Source organism: Pocillopora damicornis, chromosome 14 (genome assembly GCF_964200805.1).
Source record: "Pocillopora damicornis chromosome 14, jaPocDami1.2, whole genome shotgun sequence".
Lineage (NCBI taxonomy): Eukaryota > Metazoa > Cnidaria > Anthozoa > Scleractinia > Pocilloporidae > Pocillopora > Pocillopora damicornis.
The window spans coordinates 9,036,088-9,057,288 of NC_142683.1; the positions used below are offsets into that span (position 1 = coordinate 9,036,088).

General features: G+C 40.1%; 1 protein-coding gene and 2 pseudogenes across 1 annotated transcript; all 3 read right to left on the reverse strand.

Annotated features, from left to right (window-relative positions):
- Positions 1-1,012: 1,012 nt before the first annotated feature.
- On the reverse strand, positions 1,013-1,591 carry LOC149034329 (uncharacterized; annotated as a pseudogene).
- A 3,862-nt stretch (positions 1,592-5,453) lies between these two features.
- LOC149034330 (uncharacterized) lies at positions 5,454-9,899 on the reverse strand (annotated as a pseudogene).
- A 9,321-nt stretch (positions 9,900-19,220) lies between these two features.
- Positions 19,221-20,361, reverse strand: LOC149034331 (uncharacterized). Its single transcript, XM_089193077.1, has 2 exons — positions 19,738-20,361; positions 19,221-19,538 (listed from the first exon to the last, which is right to left on the reverse strand). Exons 1-2 carry the CDS (start codon positions 20,209-20,211, stop codon positions 19,329-19,331), a joined length of 684 nt encoding a protein of 227 aa, XP_089049203.1. The 5' UTR covers positions 20,212-20,361; the 3' UTR covers positions 19,221-19,328.
- Positions 20,362-21,201: the final 840 nt, after the last annotated feature.

The following is a 21,201-nucleotide window of genomic DNA, read 5'->3' on the forward strand; positions in this document are numbered from 1 at the left end:
TACAGCTCCAAATCATTATGTTTCCACAAAATTCTGTTTTGTCTGCTCCTTGACTCTGTCATTAGTTGCGACCCAATCAAGAAGCTTGGTTTGATTTTCTTGATTCTCTTCATAGGCTGCTTGTTACTTCTCCACAGCTAGATCACGCCTCTTTTCTTCTTGGCACTATTCTGGTCTCCATTCAAATACAAATAAATACAAAGGCCGCATTGATGAGCGCTCCCCCAATCATTACTTCTATGCTTGCCATTTTATTTATCTGCATCATTGTTTTAAAAAATCGACAAGTATTAATAATAAAACTTTTGACAAAGTTCTACCTCTTCAAGGTCTGAATCCTTTGCTTCTGCCTCTATATGACTAAGAGAGAATATTAAGACATTCTCAATGATTGTGCAGACTGCTGCTAACTTAACTGCTTTCATTGTAAATCAGCTGAACATTTTCAAGATGGTAAAATCTTTTCATCTTTAAGATACTGTTTTTTGCTACGATTGACGAAGCAATCATGACAGTGAACTTCACATAGTTCATTACATTTGAAATTGGATCAGAAGTCATCGGTTCTTCGATGGCTTTCTTTGCAACCCATCCAATTCCGGCAGCCAACCCAGTCAATGTAGCTGAAAGAAAAAAAGTATCACTCCATTGGCTTTACTCTAACAGGAAGCCTCAAAGGGGTAAGCCCTGAAGGCCAAACGCTGATTCCCTTATGGCTTGTGCTGAATGCTAAATTTACGAGTTCATTTGTCCTCTGCTTCACATCTCTCAAAGCAGTGCAATCATTTAGAATGATCATTTTATATGGTATTTGTTCCCTCATAAACATAACTGATAGGTAGGTCTCTATCATTTTCTGCGAAGCCATCATACGTCTTGCTGTGGAGGACTGTGGATAGAGGACAACCAAGTAATCGAATTTTGTTCTCTTTTGTTGTCTTTCCTGAGTTTGTTGGTCCAACTATTCATGCATTAAATGGAATGTTATCAGGATTCATATTTTTTTATTAATTTAATTGATAAGCCCTTCAAGCCGAGCCTTATGGCAGACCCCAAAGGGACGAGCCGCAGAGCAGTAGTGACCATAAGCAAAAGTTGATATCTTTTCTCCTCTTATTATTCTCTTATCATCTTTAGCACTCAAAGCTATCTTGTTGCTGGTCTCGGTTCATTTTCCTCGTTTGCATGTTTTCCGCTGAATAAGCATTCCTTGTAGTCATCGTGAGTGACATTCTACTTTATTACAGCCTTCTTAATCCCTTTTCACTTGTTCTCCTCTTTTGGCCCACAGAGCCTTGCTTCGCTTCCCACAAACATCTTGTAGCCTTTTGTTCTCCAACGAACTCTTCAATGATCTTCCCACCAGCTTCATCTTTCATCATTCCCATAACCTTCTTGGGGAAGTTGCTTGTGTCGAACCTTGCTTCGAGATCACATATTGCATACATCTGCAGAAGTCTTCACTTGCAATCTCATGGGCAAGACTGTCCGTCTCTGTGAAGAGAAATTTTACACGATCTCTATACTCCCTCTTGATTTAGTTATAGTGGAAGTCATACATCAGAGTCATGCTGATATCGAGGATGCTCATTCGACCGCCCATTCTCAATAGACGGACTTATTAAATGCCAGTTTAGTTCGCTTCATGTGGATTGCAACAAGGTCTTCCTCAATTATCATGCAATGCTTGAACTTTGCTTTTGCTCTGAGTTACGATGCTTCCTTCAGGTTGTTGACTAGCCTCACATCCACACGATTCCTGATATTTTTTCATAATTTTTCCAGAGACAGAGTTGTTCATCTGGAAGAGATCTTTATCGAATTCACTTGTTGCTTTCGCGCGCAGCTTAGTGTTGGGCTCAATGTAATCTCTCATCCAAGGATTTTTAATGAAACTGATTCCTTTACGAATCTTTTTGATCCTCAAGTACGAGCAGGAGAACGTCTGTCTTGAGACAAGGGTCATGGTAATCTCTCATGGTCTTCATATTTAACTCTTCCAAGCAGTTGTGTTTCTTTTCACCATCTGCTAGCTCTTTGAGCGGGGGGCTGTGAGGCACCTCATGCCAGGGACCGCTTAGGCCACTTTGCTGCCCCTGACCCAAAGAGTTTTGCAGTCTAAGCAGGTCCAAGCTGTTTTCCTTTCCAAATCTAATGAAGACCTCTTCCGACATATCTTTTGTCTCCATTTTTTGACTGTAAACCTTATTCGGGATTCCATTGACAATCACTTTCACTTCGGTGATGTCGAGATTAAGGGCCGGTTATTTGAACGAAGTTTAGACAGCGTTTATGAAAGTCGTTGTCTAACCCATGTTTAACCATGAATATTGATTATTTAAACGTTGTTCTTCCATAACTGTGTGTTAGACTTTGTCTTTCAAAATTTCTTCCCAAGCATTTGCTTTCTTTCTCAACGTTTTATTATCGTAGCCTTTACTTTCCACTTCTGGGAATTCTCTTCCAAATTCTGCCACCAAAAGCTTTTCTTCCTCACTAAAATTGGGCGTTCGACGGGATTTAGAGGCCATAATGAGTCAGAACCTCCAATATGGAAATGTGCATACAAATAACACCACAGACAAAACATTTCCTCGTGAGACATTATTTAGCCATTGACAAGAAAAAAACAGTTCAAGGGCGTTTTAATAATGTGTTTTAAACATAGTTTAACCATTGTTTATCGAGACAACGTCTAAACCGCGGCTCGGCCCTAAACACGGTTTAACTTAGACTTCGTTTAAATAACCGGCTCTAAATGTCTTCTTACTGTCTCTCGCACCACCAACATTGGCTCGTAAAAAAGAAGTCCCTTTATTTACTTCCATAGAACATTGATTCTCTCACTGATGGTCGTGTCTGATCCCTTATTTTCTGAGATTGTGTTGAGATGAGTGATGTGCTCGTACATGAATCTCTTTCCAGTTCTTGACTGTGAATGACTTCATACTCAAGCTGAATGTTAGTCAATTCATATCTAAGCTGTGTCTCGTCACGTTTCCCAACATCACATGAATGAATTTCTTTTTGTTCTTATTTCTCGTTAATTTTTTCCGACGCGTTTCGTCTCTAGCTGAGAATTCTGTCGGGAATGATTAAAACTAATATTGGACAGTGTATAAACACATTCATGCGCTTCAGTTTAACTTCCCAAGGGAGTCGATAATAACTGAAACACGCTGTAAACGGATGTTACAGGAAACGCCTTAATTTTTATACTTTTATATTTTGGAAACCGTACGATTAGCGCTAATTGTTGCGAATCAATAAACAAAGACTTTGTTTCTTCATTATTTAATTGAGATGACTTTGTTTCTTTTTTGTTTAATTAAAATGAAATGACTGTTCAGATCATCAGATTTGATCTGGTAAATTTGCCTCTGTTAGAAATACAAAAAGCTAGCCTTCACGTTTTTGAAGTTCTGCCGTTAACCAATTCGCCAGTCAGGTCAGTCTTTTCCAATCTTTACTAATAAAGTATGCTTTCCATTTAAGTATGTTTTAAGTAACGCTCGTTTCTATCTTGCAATTTTACCAGCATCGATAACGGTTTGTTTACAGGCGTCCATTTTTGATATGCGGGGTTAGGGAGTTGTAGGACAGACGCATAGACATACAAACACATTTTCCATCCTAAATGAGGGTACATAACAACCTGGGCCCGGTTGTTCAAAACTGCGATTAGCGCTTATCCACGATTAAATAGGCTAATCGCCGATTAAATTTAAGTCGCCGATTAGTTTCTGTTGTTCAAAGCCCGATTATTCCTAACCTTCGATCAAACCAAGGGTTAAATCTAACCCTGCTCGCTAGGTGGATTAAATCCTTAATCGGCAGATTAAAAAATAAAAATCACAACATGGCTGACTTGTTGAATGGTTGTGTTGGTGTTGATGGGCGAAGAAAAAGGAAGCTAAGAGAATTTAGGAGCATTGGTTTCACGATAGATGGATATACAGACGAAGAGTTATTAAGCTTCAGATTACTCTGCTTTAATAGTAAAGCCTTGTACTGCTCTTCCAGCACCATGTCGTGGGTTATTTTCCTCTTTGGGGGCTTTTCGCTTATCTCCTTGATAGTTTTTTTACAGGAAGTGGTGTCTTCGACAACTTTGGTCACGGCTTCGTGTTTGCTTGCTCGTCAGGCTTCTCAGCAACAGAATTAGGGGTCTCATCGGCAGAGGCCTCGCTCGACACCACCTCGAGGACAAGAGTTTCTGGACCTACGGACCAGCCAGTCTTATTAGATAACGAAGCACCACAATCTGTTGAAATGCAGTGTTTTGAACTGCACTTGACTGCCTTTCTAAAAGGCAGCCATATTTAATTGATTAGAGTTGGCCGCTGGCCGAAGATTGTATTTGAAGCCAGAAGAGAAGAGTGGGCAGAGGCAGACTTTTCGGCGCCATTTGTTTTTTGTTTACATGGGAGTACATGTAAAAGAAAATAAGAAAGAAACAAAAGTCGAAAGTCCGTTAATTTTCACTTTGCTTTGTGTTTGTTAGCGAAGTATACACATGCAAGGTATGGACATTGAGAGGTATTACAATAATGTTTCCATTAAACTTACCTGTTTCAAACCCCTGTAACCCAGTAAATGACGGTGTGTCACTGAACATGTTTATTATTTTTAAACTGGCTTCTGATGGGTTCGTGGGAGCAGGGCCACCACCTGTCTTCTTCTGTTCACTTTTAAAGGAAATGAATTCTCTTTTTGCGTGACTCTGGAGGTTTTTCCACTTGTCTCGTACTTCCTGCGTTGATCTTGCTGTCACACCGATGGCGTTAACCGCCTCCGAGATTTCTTCCCAAATCTTGTTTTTTTTTGCATTTGTTATACTGTTGGTAAATTTACTTTGAAGAGTGTCCATATTTTCTTCAAATTTTTCCGTTAAAACGGAAATTTCAGCGGGTGAAAAGTTTGCTTTCCGCACTTTCTTCGCTGTAGAAGCCATATTGACAAAAATAAATTTCCGGCAATTTTATGACGTAAACTGGCACAAAATAAATTATAATTAATTAATATTATTCATTTTATGCTTAATCGCGGATTAGTAAATCGACCAAGTAATCTCCCTTTGAACAACCGTTTTTTAACCAACGATTAACTAACCCACGATGAGTATAGGTAATCACATGAGGCCAAGTACTAATAAGGATTAATTGCACGAGAGTTTTCAAAATTTTCCAAAATTGCCCGAGTCGCGAAGCGACTCGGGCAATTTGGAAAATTTTGAAAACTCAAGTGCAATTAATCCTTAATAGTACGAGGTCTCATGGGATTACTTGTTTATCAATAAAGGGCAAAATTTATACGAAGGAAAATCACGCGCGCAGTCTATTTTTATCTGGGAAGCCTGTTTAGCGCTACGCCAAATCATCAATCAAATTGAACTGACCAATCGATTCAATGAAATTTTATTCTCCAAAACTGTGTCGTGATACACTGCCAAAAGTCTAGAAAACAAAGCTCATTTCAACAGAGCGTTTCTGCCAACAGAAAAACAACAAAGTGCTTTTAACTGAACAAAACACAGTTTAATCTGAGTCCGAATCCTGGAGCATGATTCTCTTGTAAGCCCGCTTGCTCTGGCTAATACTGGATTGCAAAGAATGGTTTCCTGCGACGTTGAGCGTTACATTGCAATGGCTGAAATTGTAGACATGGCTGGAAGCTGACCTGGACTGAGTTTGAACTGATGACAATGGATGGAGAACTTGTCTTGAAGTGGAAGCAGGCTTGGCATTGTTGATGATGTTGGACATGATTTTCTGCTCGTTTTCATCACCGGAGTCGTAGTCATCTAGGCCCTGCTCGGAGTTGTGACCCGTTATGTTTTTGATCTCGCATTTTGGAATACAGGAGCTTTTCAATTTCTTCACAACGGTCTTTCTTGCACTGTGGTCGGTTAGCTTCTTTTCAGGGCAGACATCTTTTAACGGTGACGGTGACGGTCACCTGTGGCGAACATCTTGGGAGTAGCTAGCTGAGGTTTCACTTGGAGACCACCTTGCCTAGTCTTTGTAGGCCCTTCGGAAAAAGTGATGAACTCGACGCCATCATCATCCTTTTCGATGGAAAAATCTTCGACAACAACAACAACAACAACAACAGCATTTATTTAAACACGATAAAAAATTCAGCAAAAGCTGATGTGGTCGTGTACGGACAATAAAACTAAATTCCTAACTAAATCCAATAAAACTAAATTCCTAACTAATTATAAGAAGACTAATGTAAGATTTCTACATATTTTCAACAATAAAAATTCTACATAGTACATCATTATAACATGCGTGGCTTAAAAATACACTTGAGTGACTTTTTAAAAGCGTCAACGTCTTGAATTGATCTCATTTGATTTTCCAGAGCGTTCCACCGAGTAATTGACTTGTATGAGCATGATTTCTTGACCATATCGGTCTTAGGTCTAGGTAACTTAAATGTCATTTTCCTCCTGAAGTCGTAGCTACTTACATACTTTTCAAAGTGACGGCTCATAGGACGTGGCAAAAGATTATAATAAGCCTGATGCGCTAAGATTAGTAATCGTTTCTCATACATAATCTCTAAGGTATTCCATTTTACTGTGGCAAGAACCTCCTTGCTTGGAGTACACCAATCCAAGTTAAATATTATTTTCGCCGCTCTAACATGTATAGATTCTAAGCTTGAGAAAAATACTCCACCACAAGAGCCCCAAACTAACATACCATATGTCACAGACGGCAGAATAACCTTAAAATAGAAATCAATTCTTGCCTGTATAGGAAGGAAATACAAGGATTTAAGTAAATTCAACTTCTGCGTATATGACTTAGCTAATTCCGGTACATGATGATCCCATTTAAGAGCATTATCTATCTGAACACCTAGGCATCTTGCAGAAACAACCTCCCCGACAACATAATCACCCATCTTAATAGCTTGTTTTGGCCCAGTAAATTTTCCGCGTCCACCAAGCAATATACATTCCGTCTTGGTGGGATGTGGAGTGAGACAGTTCTCGCAACACCATGTATATAGCCTTGCTAGTACTTCATTCAACTTGGAGGCCACCAGATCATAGGTCGGAGCTGAGACATAGACGGTGGTATCGTCTGCGTACATGTGAAGCTGTGGGTCACCATCTATTCCCTCAGTAATATTGGGCAGATCATTACAGAAGATGGAAAACAGGGTAGGGCCCAGCACCGACCCTTGAGGTACACCAAAAGTAACTGGCATAGCTTGAGATTGACACCCATTAATCGTCGTTACTTGCGTTCTTCCAGAGAGGTAATCTCTTATCCAACACCACAAGTCCCCAGCTACACCAAGACTTTGAAGTTTTCGGAGCAGAATGGAGTGGGGAATTGCGTCAAACGCCTTACAAAAGTCTACAAAAACCACGCCTACAACATGTTTCTTGTCGATCGCTTGTCTCCAGTCATCCGTTATTTTCACTAACAACAGCTCGGTGGAATAACCTTTTTTATACGCCCACTGGTGAGGGTTCCCAAGTCCTTGTTCAGTGACATGCGTGGTAATAGTTGACGCCACCATAGACTCCATCAGTTTTCCTGGTACACTTAATAGCGAGATAGGCCTCTAATTTTGCTTAACGGTTTCATCGTCACTTTTGTAGAGAGCTGAGATGTTTGCAGCCTTCCAAGTAGCCGGTACACTGTTGCAGGTGGCGCTTATTTGAAAAACAGACAATAAAGATGGAATAATTGAGTCACCGGCAAACTTTAAAAGTTTTGGAGCAACTCTGTCGTGCCCAGAGGCTTTATCGGCTCTCAACTTAGCCATCGAACTAACAATAACCTCCTGCGATAAATTTATGTTCATAACACAAGGCGCGACGGTAGATACATGAACGTTACTTTGTGTCGAGTTGGTATTCGGCAATTCGTTGGCCAGTTTTTCGCCTATAGTTGAGAAATGTTCATTAAGTATGTTCGCTTTGTCCAGATCGGAGGTGACAACTTTTCCATCCGCATTCCTGATCCCTAATATCGGGGTAATCGATTTGCCGTTTGTCGCATTTTTTACCAGTCTCCAGTAGGATTTACAATCCTTCACTTCATTGAACAGTTCCAAATAGTATCTGCTCTTAGAAAGCCTCACTTCCCGTGTCACTCTATTCCGCAACTCCGAATACTCAGCCCACAGGTCTGGATCACCCAGACGTTGTGCCATTTTAAGCATTTTGAAACGTTTATTCATCAAGTGCCGTATTTGCGGTGTTATCCAAGGTACCGAGACGCTCCTAATTTTAACTTCCCTGTAAGGCGCATGCACCTGACAGATATCTTTGAATATGCGTAACCACGCCCAATAGCAATCGTCTGGATCGTTAAACACTGAACATACTGACCACGGGGCACTCTCGATATCCTTCACAAAAGTAGCTTGATCAAATCTTTTGAAGGTGCGGGCCCTGACTATCTTTGGAGGCGGCTTTTTTATTTTGGACCATATTGTAGCAAGAACCAGCTTATGATCTGAGATTCCCAACTCAGTTGTTTTAATAGTTCCTTTGATAATCTCCGGCTTGCTGGTAATAACCAAGTCAATCAGTGTTTTTGTCTCACTTGTAACTCTTGTTGGCTGGCTCCTATCGTTCATTACGCTATAGCTGAATTGCTGGAGTATATCTTGTAATCTTCTACCGGCGTATGATGTAACACCCTTGTAGCTACGAAAATAGTCCGAGTTAAAATCACCGACAAGCACCACATTCCTGTGCCTAAGCCACATTTTCTCCAGACAATCACAAAATCGTTCGTAGAACTGGAAGTCAGAAGGAGGTCGATAACAATTTCCTAATATCAACGCAGACGAATTATGCATAATTTTGATCCAGATTAATTCAACATCAGGGGGCTCTAGGGATTTGAGCCTTGAATAACAAATATGGCTCGCAATGTAAATCAAGCAGCCACCTCCATCCTGTCCCGTATTTCTGTCCCTTCTAACAATCTTATAGTTATCCACATGTAGTTGCTTGTTCGATATTCTCGCGTCTAGAAATGTTTCGGTAATTGCTAAAATGTCGAAACGACACACTTTAAGTAATAGCTTGATTTCATCCATCTTATTCCTCAAGCTTCGAACATTCAATTGTGCTATACTGAAATTATTTGAGCCACGGTTTATTTCACTCGCAAAGTTGAGTAAATAATCTTCACCTTCCGTAGATATGCCTCGCCATCCAGGATTTAGCTCTACATCACCAGAAAGTAAAAGTATCTGTGTAGTAGCCACAGAGTTTGCATAGTACAAAACTCTGCATGAACTCCAGGAACCCTTGCGTTTACAAAAACCGCCAGAAGTCGCGGGCTTGAAGTTGTTGTCGCCGGCAGGAGTCCGAAGACAAATAACGCCCTCAATTGCAGTACTTAGTGTTTCTGGTACAATCAAGGTAGTGTACTGATGAAGAGGATACTTAGCTGCATTATGGATGACATTTAGATGTGTTAAAACCAAGCCTAAAAGTAGAAAATCTCTTTGAACCTTGGAGCTACAGCAAAACGTGACCGCCATTATGCTCTAATATGCTAATATACTAATATACTAACGACCATCATATCGTGGTGCTCTTGTCGACCACGTAAACCAAAATGCATTGTTAGCAGCCACCACATTGTGTTTATCAAAGAGCGAGGGGTTTGGTTGCCTAACTGGCCGTTTTGCCATAGTATCTCCTCTTCTTCCTTCGTCAGGCTTTTTGCTTTGTTGGGTCGTTTTCCCATCCCTTGTTCGCGCAGCTTTCTCGCCTTCCCTTCCAACACTTTCCTCGAAGACAGGAACTCTGTATCCCTCACGATAGACTTTGGATAATTTTTGCTTCTTAAATGTCGATCTAAAGCCGCCTGCATCACCTTTAGCGAGTCTGGCTCGTAGTCTTGGCCGTGTTCTTTTCTCAGCTCAGCGTAGAATTGCGAAAGGGCTTCGTTCAATTCTGGGATGTCGTAGCTTTCTAGCTGTTCCTCCTTTCCCCTAGTTTTCGCCCACTTTTCAAAAATTCCTTCCCAATAGCCTGTGCTTCGTTTTGTGTTTTTGTTTTCACTTTCGCATTTCAAAAGTTCAATTAATTCGTCGTCCGCTTCAATAAAACAACAAGCCATTGTTGCAACAAAAACTTGATAACAAATTTCAAGATAACGAAGGGTTGCTATGCAACGGATTAGCCAATCATTAACAGGTAATCATGCCCTCTCTTGATTACTAAAAATGCCCTCGATTAAGAAAAAAATGCCCTCTCTCTCAACCAATCAGCGCTCAGTAATTTTGCCCTTTATTGATAAAGAAATTTAATCGCCAATTAGGCCTAATCGGTGATTAGTTTAATCGCGGTTTTGAACAACCGGGCCCTGACTTTTTATAACCAAAACCTAACTTTTTAGAAATCATAGAAATAAGTAGAAGTTCAAGTTGTTTTATTTTCAAATATACTTCGTCCGTTATAACAAAGGGTAAGAAGAAATCACACTTACCTCGGGCTGTTATATTTTATTGAGAAGTTGCAAGTAAAAACAATAGGCTGTTTTACTGAAATATCAAACTTACCTTTCACTAGTGAATAATTTAGTTGCTTTTGTTCACAATGAGGTCACACTGCGGTGTTTTATTCCTTTGTATATAACAACCGTGTGGAAGAGAAGTAACTTACATATAAGTGTGATATTCTTAGTTAGGAAGTGAGAACCTCGCAAAATCATCGAGATTTGGACCTACTTTCGCAAGCGCTGTCTGACTAAACTAAAAAAGGGAAAGAATAATAAGTATGCCGCCCTAGAGCAAGGTCCCACGGTGAATTTAATACAATGCCTCTTTAGTGCCTCTTTAATGCTTCTTTTATCGTGGGTGTGTATTGGCAAGAAGGCCCTTTAATCCTTTCCTTTCTCATCTTACGTGGTAACAACTTTTACAAATGGGGTAATATTCCAGAGTATACAAAACATGTTTCTACGTTGAAGCTGTCATCTTTAGTTCCAAATGTTTGTAGCACAATTTTCATTTTAACTTTACTGCGACGTCATTAAATTTCATATTAAGATAACGAAACGCAGTTATGTCTGCAATCGAAATTATAATATTATAGAATCTCTGAATAACAATGGGTAAAGCAATCCAAGAGTAACAAAAACAAAACCTCTTAGCGGAAAAAAAAGCTCGCAAAAAGCATTGTAAATCACTATAACAATGAAAAACGTACCCAAGCTGTTGTTTCAGAGCAGGATTTTCCCATAGAAGAGCTCCTTAATCTTAACTGATTCATGAACAAGTTAAAACTGGCCATTTCAATATGTCCAAAAATGATAAAGGGTCTTTTCTTTTCAACACTGTACAGGCGCTGCAGAGGATGCAGAAAAAGAAGAAGTGTGAGATCAAACAGTTTTCTCAAGGGGTTCCTCAGAGAGCCATTTGGTAAACTGCTGCTGACGATTTATTTTTCCTCTGCTGAAGACTCTCACCGACGAATTTCCAGGCACCTTGGTTTGAATGCAAGCTTGGTATGTAAGATTACAGAATGTCTGCTCGAGAGACCTTCAGGCCAGGCAAATCACGCCGTTTGGTGGACCTGGGGCTGTAGTTAAATGTGACGAGAGCAAATTCTACTATAAGTTAAAAATCTACCTATTTTTTAGTATATTTGTTTTTATGATTGGCCATTCAAACTCCGAATATCCTTTGCTATTCACCTCCGAGAAAGTCGCGCAGAATTTGCACCCAAAAATTATTGTAATCGTTACAAGAATAAGGCCTAGTTCAAACGTCGATCTTTACATGTACCGAACCTAACGTTTCTATTAAGTACATGTAAAGATCGACGTTTGAATCAATTAGGATCGGCAGATTTGTATTCGGATCGACAGTGCCGTTCTTTCCGACTCGGCTAGTCGGATAGAACGGTAAAAGATCAGCATTGATTCATACGTCGTACTTTACATGTACCGAACTTAATGCATACATTATAAATACGTTAAAATAATTATGTTTTAGAAAGTTCGCTTACGTGCCATGCGCGAAAGCCTTCGAACCATTCAAACAATATGGCGGGAAAGGAGGAAGGCTCGTGCTCCTCTTGTTTTAAATTGATAATTGTTGCAAACATTTTCCCACCAGCCAGAATTTCTTTTCTGTCGACGACACGAACGAACTGGACGAGGAACTGTGATGCTCCTTTGGGAAATAAGCAATAATAGAAGGCAAGCCAAATTCAAAACTCGTCTTCTCCTGGCAGCGAGGTTGTTTAATGCTAACTGCATCTTGAGTCGCCTTTTTCTACCCTCCTTAATCGCATTTGCAAGAAAAACAAGCTCTTCATTTCCACAAGTTGTGCTTCCCGCATTTTTTTCCGCCATTTTGGTAGGCATTAACCGCTGACTACAATGGAGTTATGTTCAGTTTTGCAATTAGGATCGACTAAATTCGGATCGACGTTTGAATCAACTGCCGCTCTTAATTATTCGAGTCGACCCAAATTGCAATTTGGTTCGGTACATGTAAAGATCGACGTTTGAACTAGGCCTAAATGAGTTTTGAAAAAATAATTTTTTTGTTCTATATTATCTCACTGTCTTAGTTATACTAGTACAACTACTTACAAAGCCTTGATCCTCTGGAACATGTTGTTCGAAAGCGAAATAGATGGGAATGACAACAGAAAGTACTCAGATCTCTCGCTTTAATATCGTAATTAGTTTATAAAGGTGAATGATAATCGCACATAGCTGGGAAAAAGCTGAGACAGACATTAAAAGGACAAACTGAAAATTATCAGCTAAATATCATTCATTTCATCATTCTAGTGCAACAGGGGAAGACGTGTGGTCATAGTTACGACCCAACATTTGCCTGGACAGGGCTACTTCCCGGTAGTTGAAAGACAGGATATGGTCACCCTCCATCCCATCATTTCGAGGTGTGTTCGCCCTGGAACGGAAGCGCACTCAGATGACTGGGCCTCTCACCGACAGATGGACCGAAGAATAAACAACGTAAGTGCACATCAAATAGTTGTCCACCAACTCAACTTTGTGAACCCAGTCACTGGGGTGCACACCCAAGGAATTAAGTCCTGCTGGAACACTTTAAAACTGGGCCAGAAAACACACTGAGGGATAAGAAGGGAAGACATGCTGTCCTACCTCGACGAGTAAATGTGGCGTCAGTGGAGAGCGGGAACCCCTCAGCAAGCCATGCAGAACTTTTTGGCCATTTTAGCCATTTTAGCCAATCAATATTTAGTTAATTATTTGGTCTTGTAAATATGCAATACTTTTTTAAGTTTCATCCGTTTTACTTTGAATTTCGGTAAAGATGAGAACGAAAAACAATCAAGCTACATCCATGACCTCGTTGAATAGATTTTTGTAGGTTAGGTCTACTGACCACACTGATCCGGAAAGATTTTCCACCAAAAAGAAGAATTTTTAATGTGATTTTAATCAATCAATCAGAGGGTTAATCAGAGGGCTAATTCATAAGGGTGTGTTTTCTTTTCTTTTCTTTAAAAACCCTTCTGAAAAGTTACAGGTACAATTTAAAGTGATATCTCAATGCAAATTGTTGAATCTGACCCTGAAGTGTTGTAGAAAAAGCCGGAACGCGCGCGAGCGAAAAGAAGGGCGTCCCTATCTTGGAGCAAGAGAATCGCTAAAATGAAAAACGGTAGTGTTGTGCACCCATGTAGCGGACACGGGGTGTTGTGCACCCATGTAGCGGACACGGGGTGTTGTGCACCCATGTAGCGGACACGGGGTGTTGTGCACGGGAGTTCGGGGAGTGTCAACCACAGTGTAGGAATCGACAACACAAGTTGATTGAACATCGTTTAATACTATCGTCTGAATATCAGACATGTGGTGAAAACTAAAAATGGGGTAATTGCAACGTACAAGATTAAAAAATGGGCTGAGACTAATTACAAAATAGGCAAAATCGAAAACAAAACAAAACTAAATCCTGTCTTTAAGGGCTTAGAGAAACTGTAACTCTACGTAACTGGAACAATCTTATTTAAAAAGAAACTCTGATCTGACTCTGTCGATCTCCAAACTCCAACTGACTCGATACCTAAGGGGCATACCACTAAAGGGGTATGATTCACGCGTACAATTGTAAACTGATTTATCAGGAATGCTAGCTGAGTAATTCAAACTGTGAACAGAAGTATACTGTTTCTGGAAAATAGGGGCGTGAACTAATAGGGAAACAAAACAGAACTTTCTCTACTTTAACTCAAAACAAGGCGATTACGTAATCCAGTCTTCGAATGTTTATTACAGCTTGAATGGGATAATTTCTCTTTTCAACGCATTTCACCAACTTCTTAACAAAGAATTACGAAGTACTCATCATTAACCCTTCATTGGCTACATTTCCAAAGTTTCTTGGGTAATCTAATACCGCGAAAAGTTTATCTTTGTAATGCACAGCCGGGTAATTATTCTTCACATCTCGTGTCATGTAACTCGACAAGTTAAGAGCATAATTCAAGTTAAGAGCATAATTCGGTATAATTCTTAGACTTGCTGGAGGTTTTTCAAGGCCGTTAAGCGTTTTAATTGACGCAGTAGTCTTAGATGCCACATTACCCTTTGGGCTATTGAGGATTTTTGATAAATTGGCAACTTCGCTTCTGATATAATTTTCATTCCCGCGCAATAACTGAAGAGTGTCGCTGAGCAGCCCGACCGCCTCTTGAATAATAGAGAACCTGAGCGCCTGGTGCTTTTCATGACTGAGAAGATCAATTTCTTGTCCTGTTCTTGGTTCATTTAAGTGATTATTCCCGAATCCCGCTCCTCAAAATCGCCGATTCTCGTGTCCCATTCATACGCATCTCACTCCCTACTTACTTTAAATTCTCGCTTCCCGGCCTCTAAATAAGCCCAATCCCGGATCCCGAAAAACCTATTCAAGACCCTTAACTTTCATAAGAACCAATTTTCCAGAGAGATCATTTACATTATTTACAGTTCCAAGGAAAGCATTGACACTTATGTTTACATGTAGTTTCGACAGTAATAGTCATTAAAGTACCGACATACAGATGTTTGATGAAAGGCAAAGTAACAAGCAAAATGTAATAGTTGAAATACTAGAACGAAAGAACTTGTATAAATCGGAAATGGTTGACATGAAAATTTTATGCGTAAAAGTGTTCCAAACAAACACAGGGAAATATCAGTAAATTTCCCGTGACAGTGGCTTTCTGAGAATCGCCCAAGACGGGAAACATCACCCATTATTGTGTGATGTACTTCTAAATAACAAACATAGCAAATTGGTACAAAGAACGTCTATCATCATAATTTTAATCAAGCTAGCCTACTTAGTACAAGTACTAGAACATCTGCAGACATGTCATGCTGGTTAAGTTCCATATTACAAGTAAAAGTATAGTTTGTCACGATTGGTACTTTACCTGTTACTTAATAAGTTAGATCAGTTGCTCTATTGCTCAGCTTGCTAGCACACAAACTGCATTTCCTTCTTGGAAGCTAGTTTTCTTTCCTCCCATCTTCCCAGTGCCTCATTTTGCTGGTCTTAGTATGTGCTCGGGGGCTTACTGTAATCTGTGACACGTGCATCTTTTTATGGCGGGAAAAATATTGTGCGTAGTGTTAACCACTCAAAGCAGTATGGCGTTCAAGTTGCCATCGTTTGGGTTATTTGAGCGTACAAAGAGAAGTCTATCGTTGGATGATTTCCCTCGTTTTCTGTGGAGTGATCCAGCTGACAAGGAGGCGAGGAAGTTTTGGATGTGTGTTCACTGCAAAACGAAGTGATGGAGAGTCCGCGAAACGCGTTTTTTCATTAAGGAAGCTCGAATCCTTAAATTGCATTGCCACAGAAATATCGTGGAATTGAAAGCTGTTTGTTAAAGTCCTCTTGCCATGATGCCCGAGTAGGTTTTTCTTTATTTTGCGCCGGTTGGCGTTGAAGGTCGCGTAAGCTCTCTCCAGGATTATTTCGATTTCATGTCTGGCAAGGAAGAGATGATACCATCTTTAATTTGTTTGCACATCGAGATCCAAGAGGACATAGCTCTTGGTGTACAGTATCTGCATGATCAGAACATTGTGCACAGAGATATTAAGTTAGGAAATGTGTTAGTTTCTAACCAACACTACTGCCATTCCGATGACAAGAGGAAAATTAAAGAAAATTGGGCCAGAGATCAGATCACGTGCAAACTTGTGGATTTTAGAGAAAGTAGAGCAGCGCTACAACAGTGACATTACGGTAACCCCGTCTGTGTGCCCATTGCCTTTCGGAGATTAAGTTGTTAAGAGGGCATCCTTACAAAAATCAAACAAAAATGAAATTTTTATGGCAAGGGTCAAAAATTCAAATTGTCTCAATTTTTGCACACAAGTAGACCCGAATAAGACAAGAAAGGTTAAGGATTTCTTTTTCCTCAAATATGTTTTTATTTTCGAGAAAAACGAACTTTTCGCTTTCACCCTTTAGAATCGATGGATGGGGTCATAACAGGTCGAAAATTGAACACTTTTGCTCGCTTCGCATTTCAAAGATATTACGTCTGGGGAAATCTTATCAACGTGCGCTCTTTCATAGACTCTTCCTCTTCTGTAAAAGGTAGGTTATGTGGGAATTGGTTTCTTAGAAGCTTTTAGCCATGCGAAGAAACAATGCCCTCTCTTGCGTTACAAGAAAATGTCGGTGAATAAAACCTCTTTTTTCACCACTTACCATTATTCCGAATTCCACCAAATTACGTAAGTAAATTGCTAAAGGAATAATCTTCAAAATGACGTAAAGTTTTCTTTGGGCAAATGTTTTCTAGCGACGCAGGAAATGCCTAAAAAAAGCACACGTAAGACATAAAATCACACAATATGTAGATTGCGTGACCAAAGAGATAAGGAGCATTCCTGCCTTCGAAATGACTTCGGATCGAACAGCAGAACTTTTTCAGAAACAAATAACATAGTCATACCCAGTTTTGTTAAATTACTTTGTCTTTCATCATTTGAAGTTTGTTTCTGCAGAGATATTCTGCCATCGTTCTGTCTAGTACGATTATTCACCAGTGCCAGTAACGGTATACGATTAAAAACTTTGCTGGTCTCTCGAATACGAATCTTAAGTTTCTGCCCATTGTTTAACTTTCTATATGTGCTTACCCGTGCCTTTAAACTAGCACTCGATAAAAGCCAACAAAGTTTTCAAAGGGAGGTTTTTGCAAGGGTTAAGTGGACTAAGTGAGGGCTTGCATTACCTAATTAGCATAATTGCAGGTATGGTCGCTCGACGGTCGTTTTTAAAATAAGCACAATTACGTGAAAATGAAGAAGTAGGTCTAAATATCCATTTGGCTCTGATTTTGCCTTTATTTTCACCCAAGTTGATTTTTTCTGCCGGAGTGAAAAACTTTTTAATTACCACAATGTCTCTTCGCTTTGTGACGTATAGGCAAGACAAATTTACAAAACTTAATTAACTGCGAAAGAGTCAATATCGCTTGTCTTAACTGTCACTGCTCTTAACTGCAAATAACCTTTTCGGCGCATCTAACAAACTTCAGCTTCTTTGTTCGGTAAAAACACAGTTGCGAAATCATGTCAGCAGGACTGTACACCAAAGAATTCACAACTAACAGCAGCTGCAGGGACCATCAAACATTGTCATTCATTCCCCATTTGCCTGACATTGGCAGCCCATGACAAGACTTGTTAGAGCTACATACAGCTTCTTCCTCTTAACGTTGACCTGGGAAGTATCGAGTCCGAAAGAAGTACAAATGCCATTTAACACTTGAATTGGAAAGTTTGAAAGCTTAGAATTCTTGACTAGTTCACAAATGCTGTAATCGTTGTACAAGATTGGATGTGCGTGCTGAAAAAGAAATTTCAGACACCACCTTTTTGCTCATTGCTTGTAGCTGGCTCTCCTTTTCTGCTCTGATTTGCTCATCGTCATCGCTCTGGTTGACCTCTTGGTGGTCGAGACTTCGCTTTGAGGCCAGACGAGAAAAAAAACTAGAAATTTGCCTGCTTGTAAGAAACTCAGAGCACTCAAATAGCTGCTCGTTGTTTTCGTCTTTCTCAGACCTCATTAATCTTGAGACACTTGCATCATCTGCCTTTTGTCTCGTTTGTTCTCCAGTTTGAAACTTGGCCATCTAGTAGTCCTTTTGCTTATCAGTGAAACGAGTAATGCTATCCCATTTCAAGAGAAACTACAGACGATGACGGGGTGAATTCCGTGTTCCGCAGTTCCGGCACAGCACTCGGTTCCTTCTCCAGTCTAGAGGCACACCCTAGCACAGCGCGGTCGTAAAGAGTTTCATATTCAAGAACATATTTGTGTCTCCCACATTCGAGATGCCTCTGTAATGACGAATGGCGTTGATCGGACTTAATGCAACCCTCTTCCGAGCAGAAAAAATATTTTTAGTCGTGGAATCGCCGATTCTTCACTTAAATCATCGGTACCTTCATCAGTGCCGTCTTGGTGCTTCTGAGATGTTTTAGCAACCTCAGCTCGTCTCGGTTTGGTAGGAACAAAATTAGCTTTTATATTTTCGCTTGCTGCACTGCATTCCAGCGTTGGAACTTCGTCCTGGTCAGGAATAGGAAACTTGCTCCAAGGAATGAATTTGCCTCTTCCAATTTTGTAGGATCTCCATACTCTCACACGTTCCTTGCCATACTGAACGTTGTTGACAAAGCTCACACCATCCCATTTCAGTGGCTTTTTGATAGAAGACAAAGGAGGCATGCATAACACTGCTTTTACTCCAGGGACACCCCCAAATGATTCTATTGCCTCTTGCATTTGAGATGCCGACTCTATATCGTGGCCTGAATTCAAATGGATGGCCATATGGGATTTGATCGTTGCAGCTTTCCGATCGCAAGATCCCTTCCCTCCTTGGGGATCTGAAGAATCCATTCTGCGTAGGAAGAGATTGTTTAGTTCTGCTACTTTGCTGGCTATAATCAGGGTTAAAGCGCAGTGGTAACACCCGGCGTTGTCTTGTCTGAGATAAATAAGGCATGACATCCTTCAGTCGACGAAAGACGTCGTTAAGTATGGCAAGAACTGCAGAACTGTCCTGGTTACAGGTCTCAAATAAGTGTACAAATGTCATCATCTCAATCTTGCCATCATTTCCCTTTCTCGTCGCAACCGTGATATGCCATGGCAGACCTCTCTTACAAACAGATCTGTTTGGCTCTCCCTAAATTTCTTTGGTAGATATTTCTTGGCCCAGTCTAAGACCAGTAAGACAGAAGTTTCGTCCAGCTCATCGATGACGTCTAGTTTCTAGGAATTTATGCATTGTTTGGACTGTAAAGTCACAAAGGCCAAATCTTCTTTCGTATCGGTTGTGCCTCCCACTTCCTGTACAGCTCTCTCGATTTTAGCAACAACAGAAGACGAGAACATCGGTCGCATGTGTGGCTGTGGTTGTGATGGCAAATTTCAAGGTAGTCTGTGTCGTCTGGAAAACTGAGCGCGTAGGCTCGACAATGGTCTGGTAGACTTGAGCTCGTTGAAATGTGTACCTATTAATTGAAAACAAAAATCTCGAATAAGAATGTATGATAATGACTATGGTCCCTGTTTATCTGCATGTCTTTGTTAATAATTCATATATCTGTATTGTGATGAGAACTTGTGAAGCACACTCGATTATTTTTAGTGTTATGATAGTAATAATAGCAATAATGATAATAATATTGATAATAGGGATAATAATGGTACCTTGTAATCACTCTTCAGATATCTCTTTCCTTCCTTCAGCTGTTCCTTCTTTTCTTTCACCCAGGCTGAGCCCATCCCACAGCTTTCTCCGAGCTTATCGATAACACTCTCTAAATCATCAAAAGCCTGTGTGCCTTGCGCTGTAAAGTAAGCGAGTCCCTGTAATGAGTTCCTCACATTAACAGAGCACACATCTAGAATGTTATGAAGGGTGCTGCGTCCCATCAGAGCAAAACCCATCTCGGTGCAAAACAGGTTATACTGTTGAATAACTCGCTCTGGGATGACCTTTTTTACCTCACTGGGTACTGTTATTTTCTTTTCGGATGATAATTTCAATGTCCTTTCATCAAGTGGAAGTTCTTGGATAATGTGTTTACTTGTGATGAAGTCAAGGAAGTGGTCAAGCTGCGAGGCTGAGACATACATTCTCGGTACACTACGAACTTCAACTTCAGCACCTCCTCTATACATGTGAGCGTGTTGCCTGGCGACATTAAATCTATATCGTGTTAGACCAGGAATCCAACTCTGTAACGTTCGATAGCTAACTTTGTCAGCAATAATAGATAGGATTTGCCTTCGTGTGCTCCAGTGGCTCGCATTCTTGTAGCAGTCTGTCTCTAATCTGTAAAATGTGAGTTGTGTAGGAACACAACTTAAATTTTACAGAAGACGAAGAGTCTATGAAAGAGGACACGTTGGTTAGATTTCCCTTGATCAGTGAAATATCTTTGAAATGCGAAGCGAGCGAAAGTGTTCAATATTCGACCTGTTATGGTTCCGATCCATCGATTCTTGAGGGTGAAAGTGAAAAGTTCGTTTTTCTCAAAAAATAAAAACACATTTGAGGAAAAAAAATATACACAGTCTTTCTTGTCTCACTAGGGTCTACTTGTGTGCAAAAATTGAGACAATTTGAATTTTTGACCCTTGCCATAAATATTTCATTTTTGTTTGATTTCTGCACGGATGTCCTCTTAAGGATAATATGTTGTACAATGTTACTGTTAATCTCAGATTCCGTGATTTTACTAGGAACACTTAATAAAGAAACTGGTCGGTATTAACTACAGTGTGTATCATCGTCTTTTATGAAAATTGGTGCAAGCCTCGTTGTCATCCACATAGGATACACAGTTCCACGTTCAATGCTAAATTCATATAGATTAACTAGAGATGACACAATAGCATTTCCTGCAGCCTTCAAAAGTGTGGATGCAATGTTATCTGGTCCAGTGGACTTTTAACTTTCAGATGTTTCACTTTTTCTCACACAGAGTCGTGTGCTGTTTTAAACTCGTCCAGTTATGGTGGTTGGCGTTGTTTTATTTCAGGACGAAATTCGTCGTCCATAGGATTTAGAAGACTGTTGATTAAATTGTTCCCTATTGTTGCGAAGAATGTGATTATTCTGCATGCTTTTTCTTTGTTATCAGGTATTAAGCTACCATCGTCTCTTTT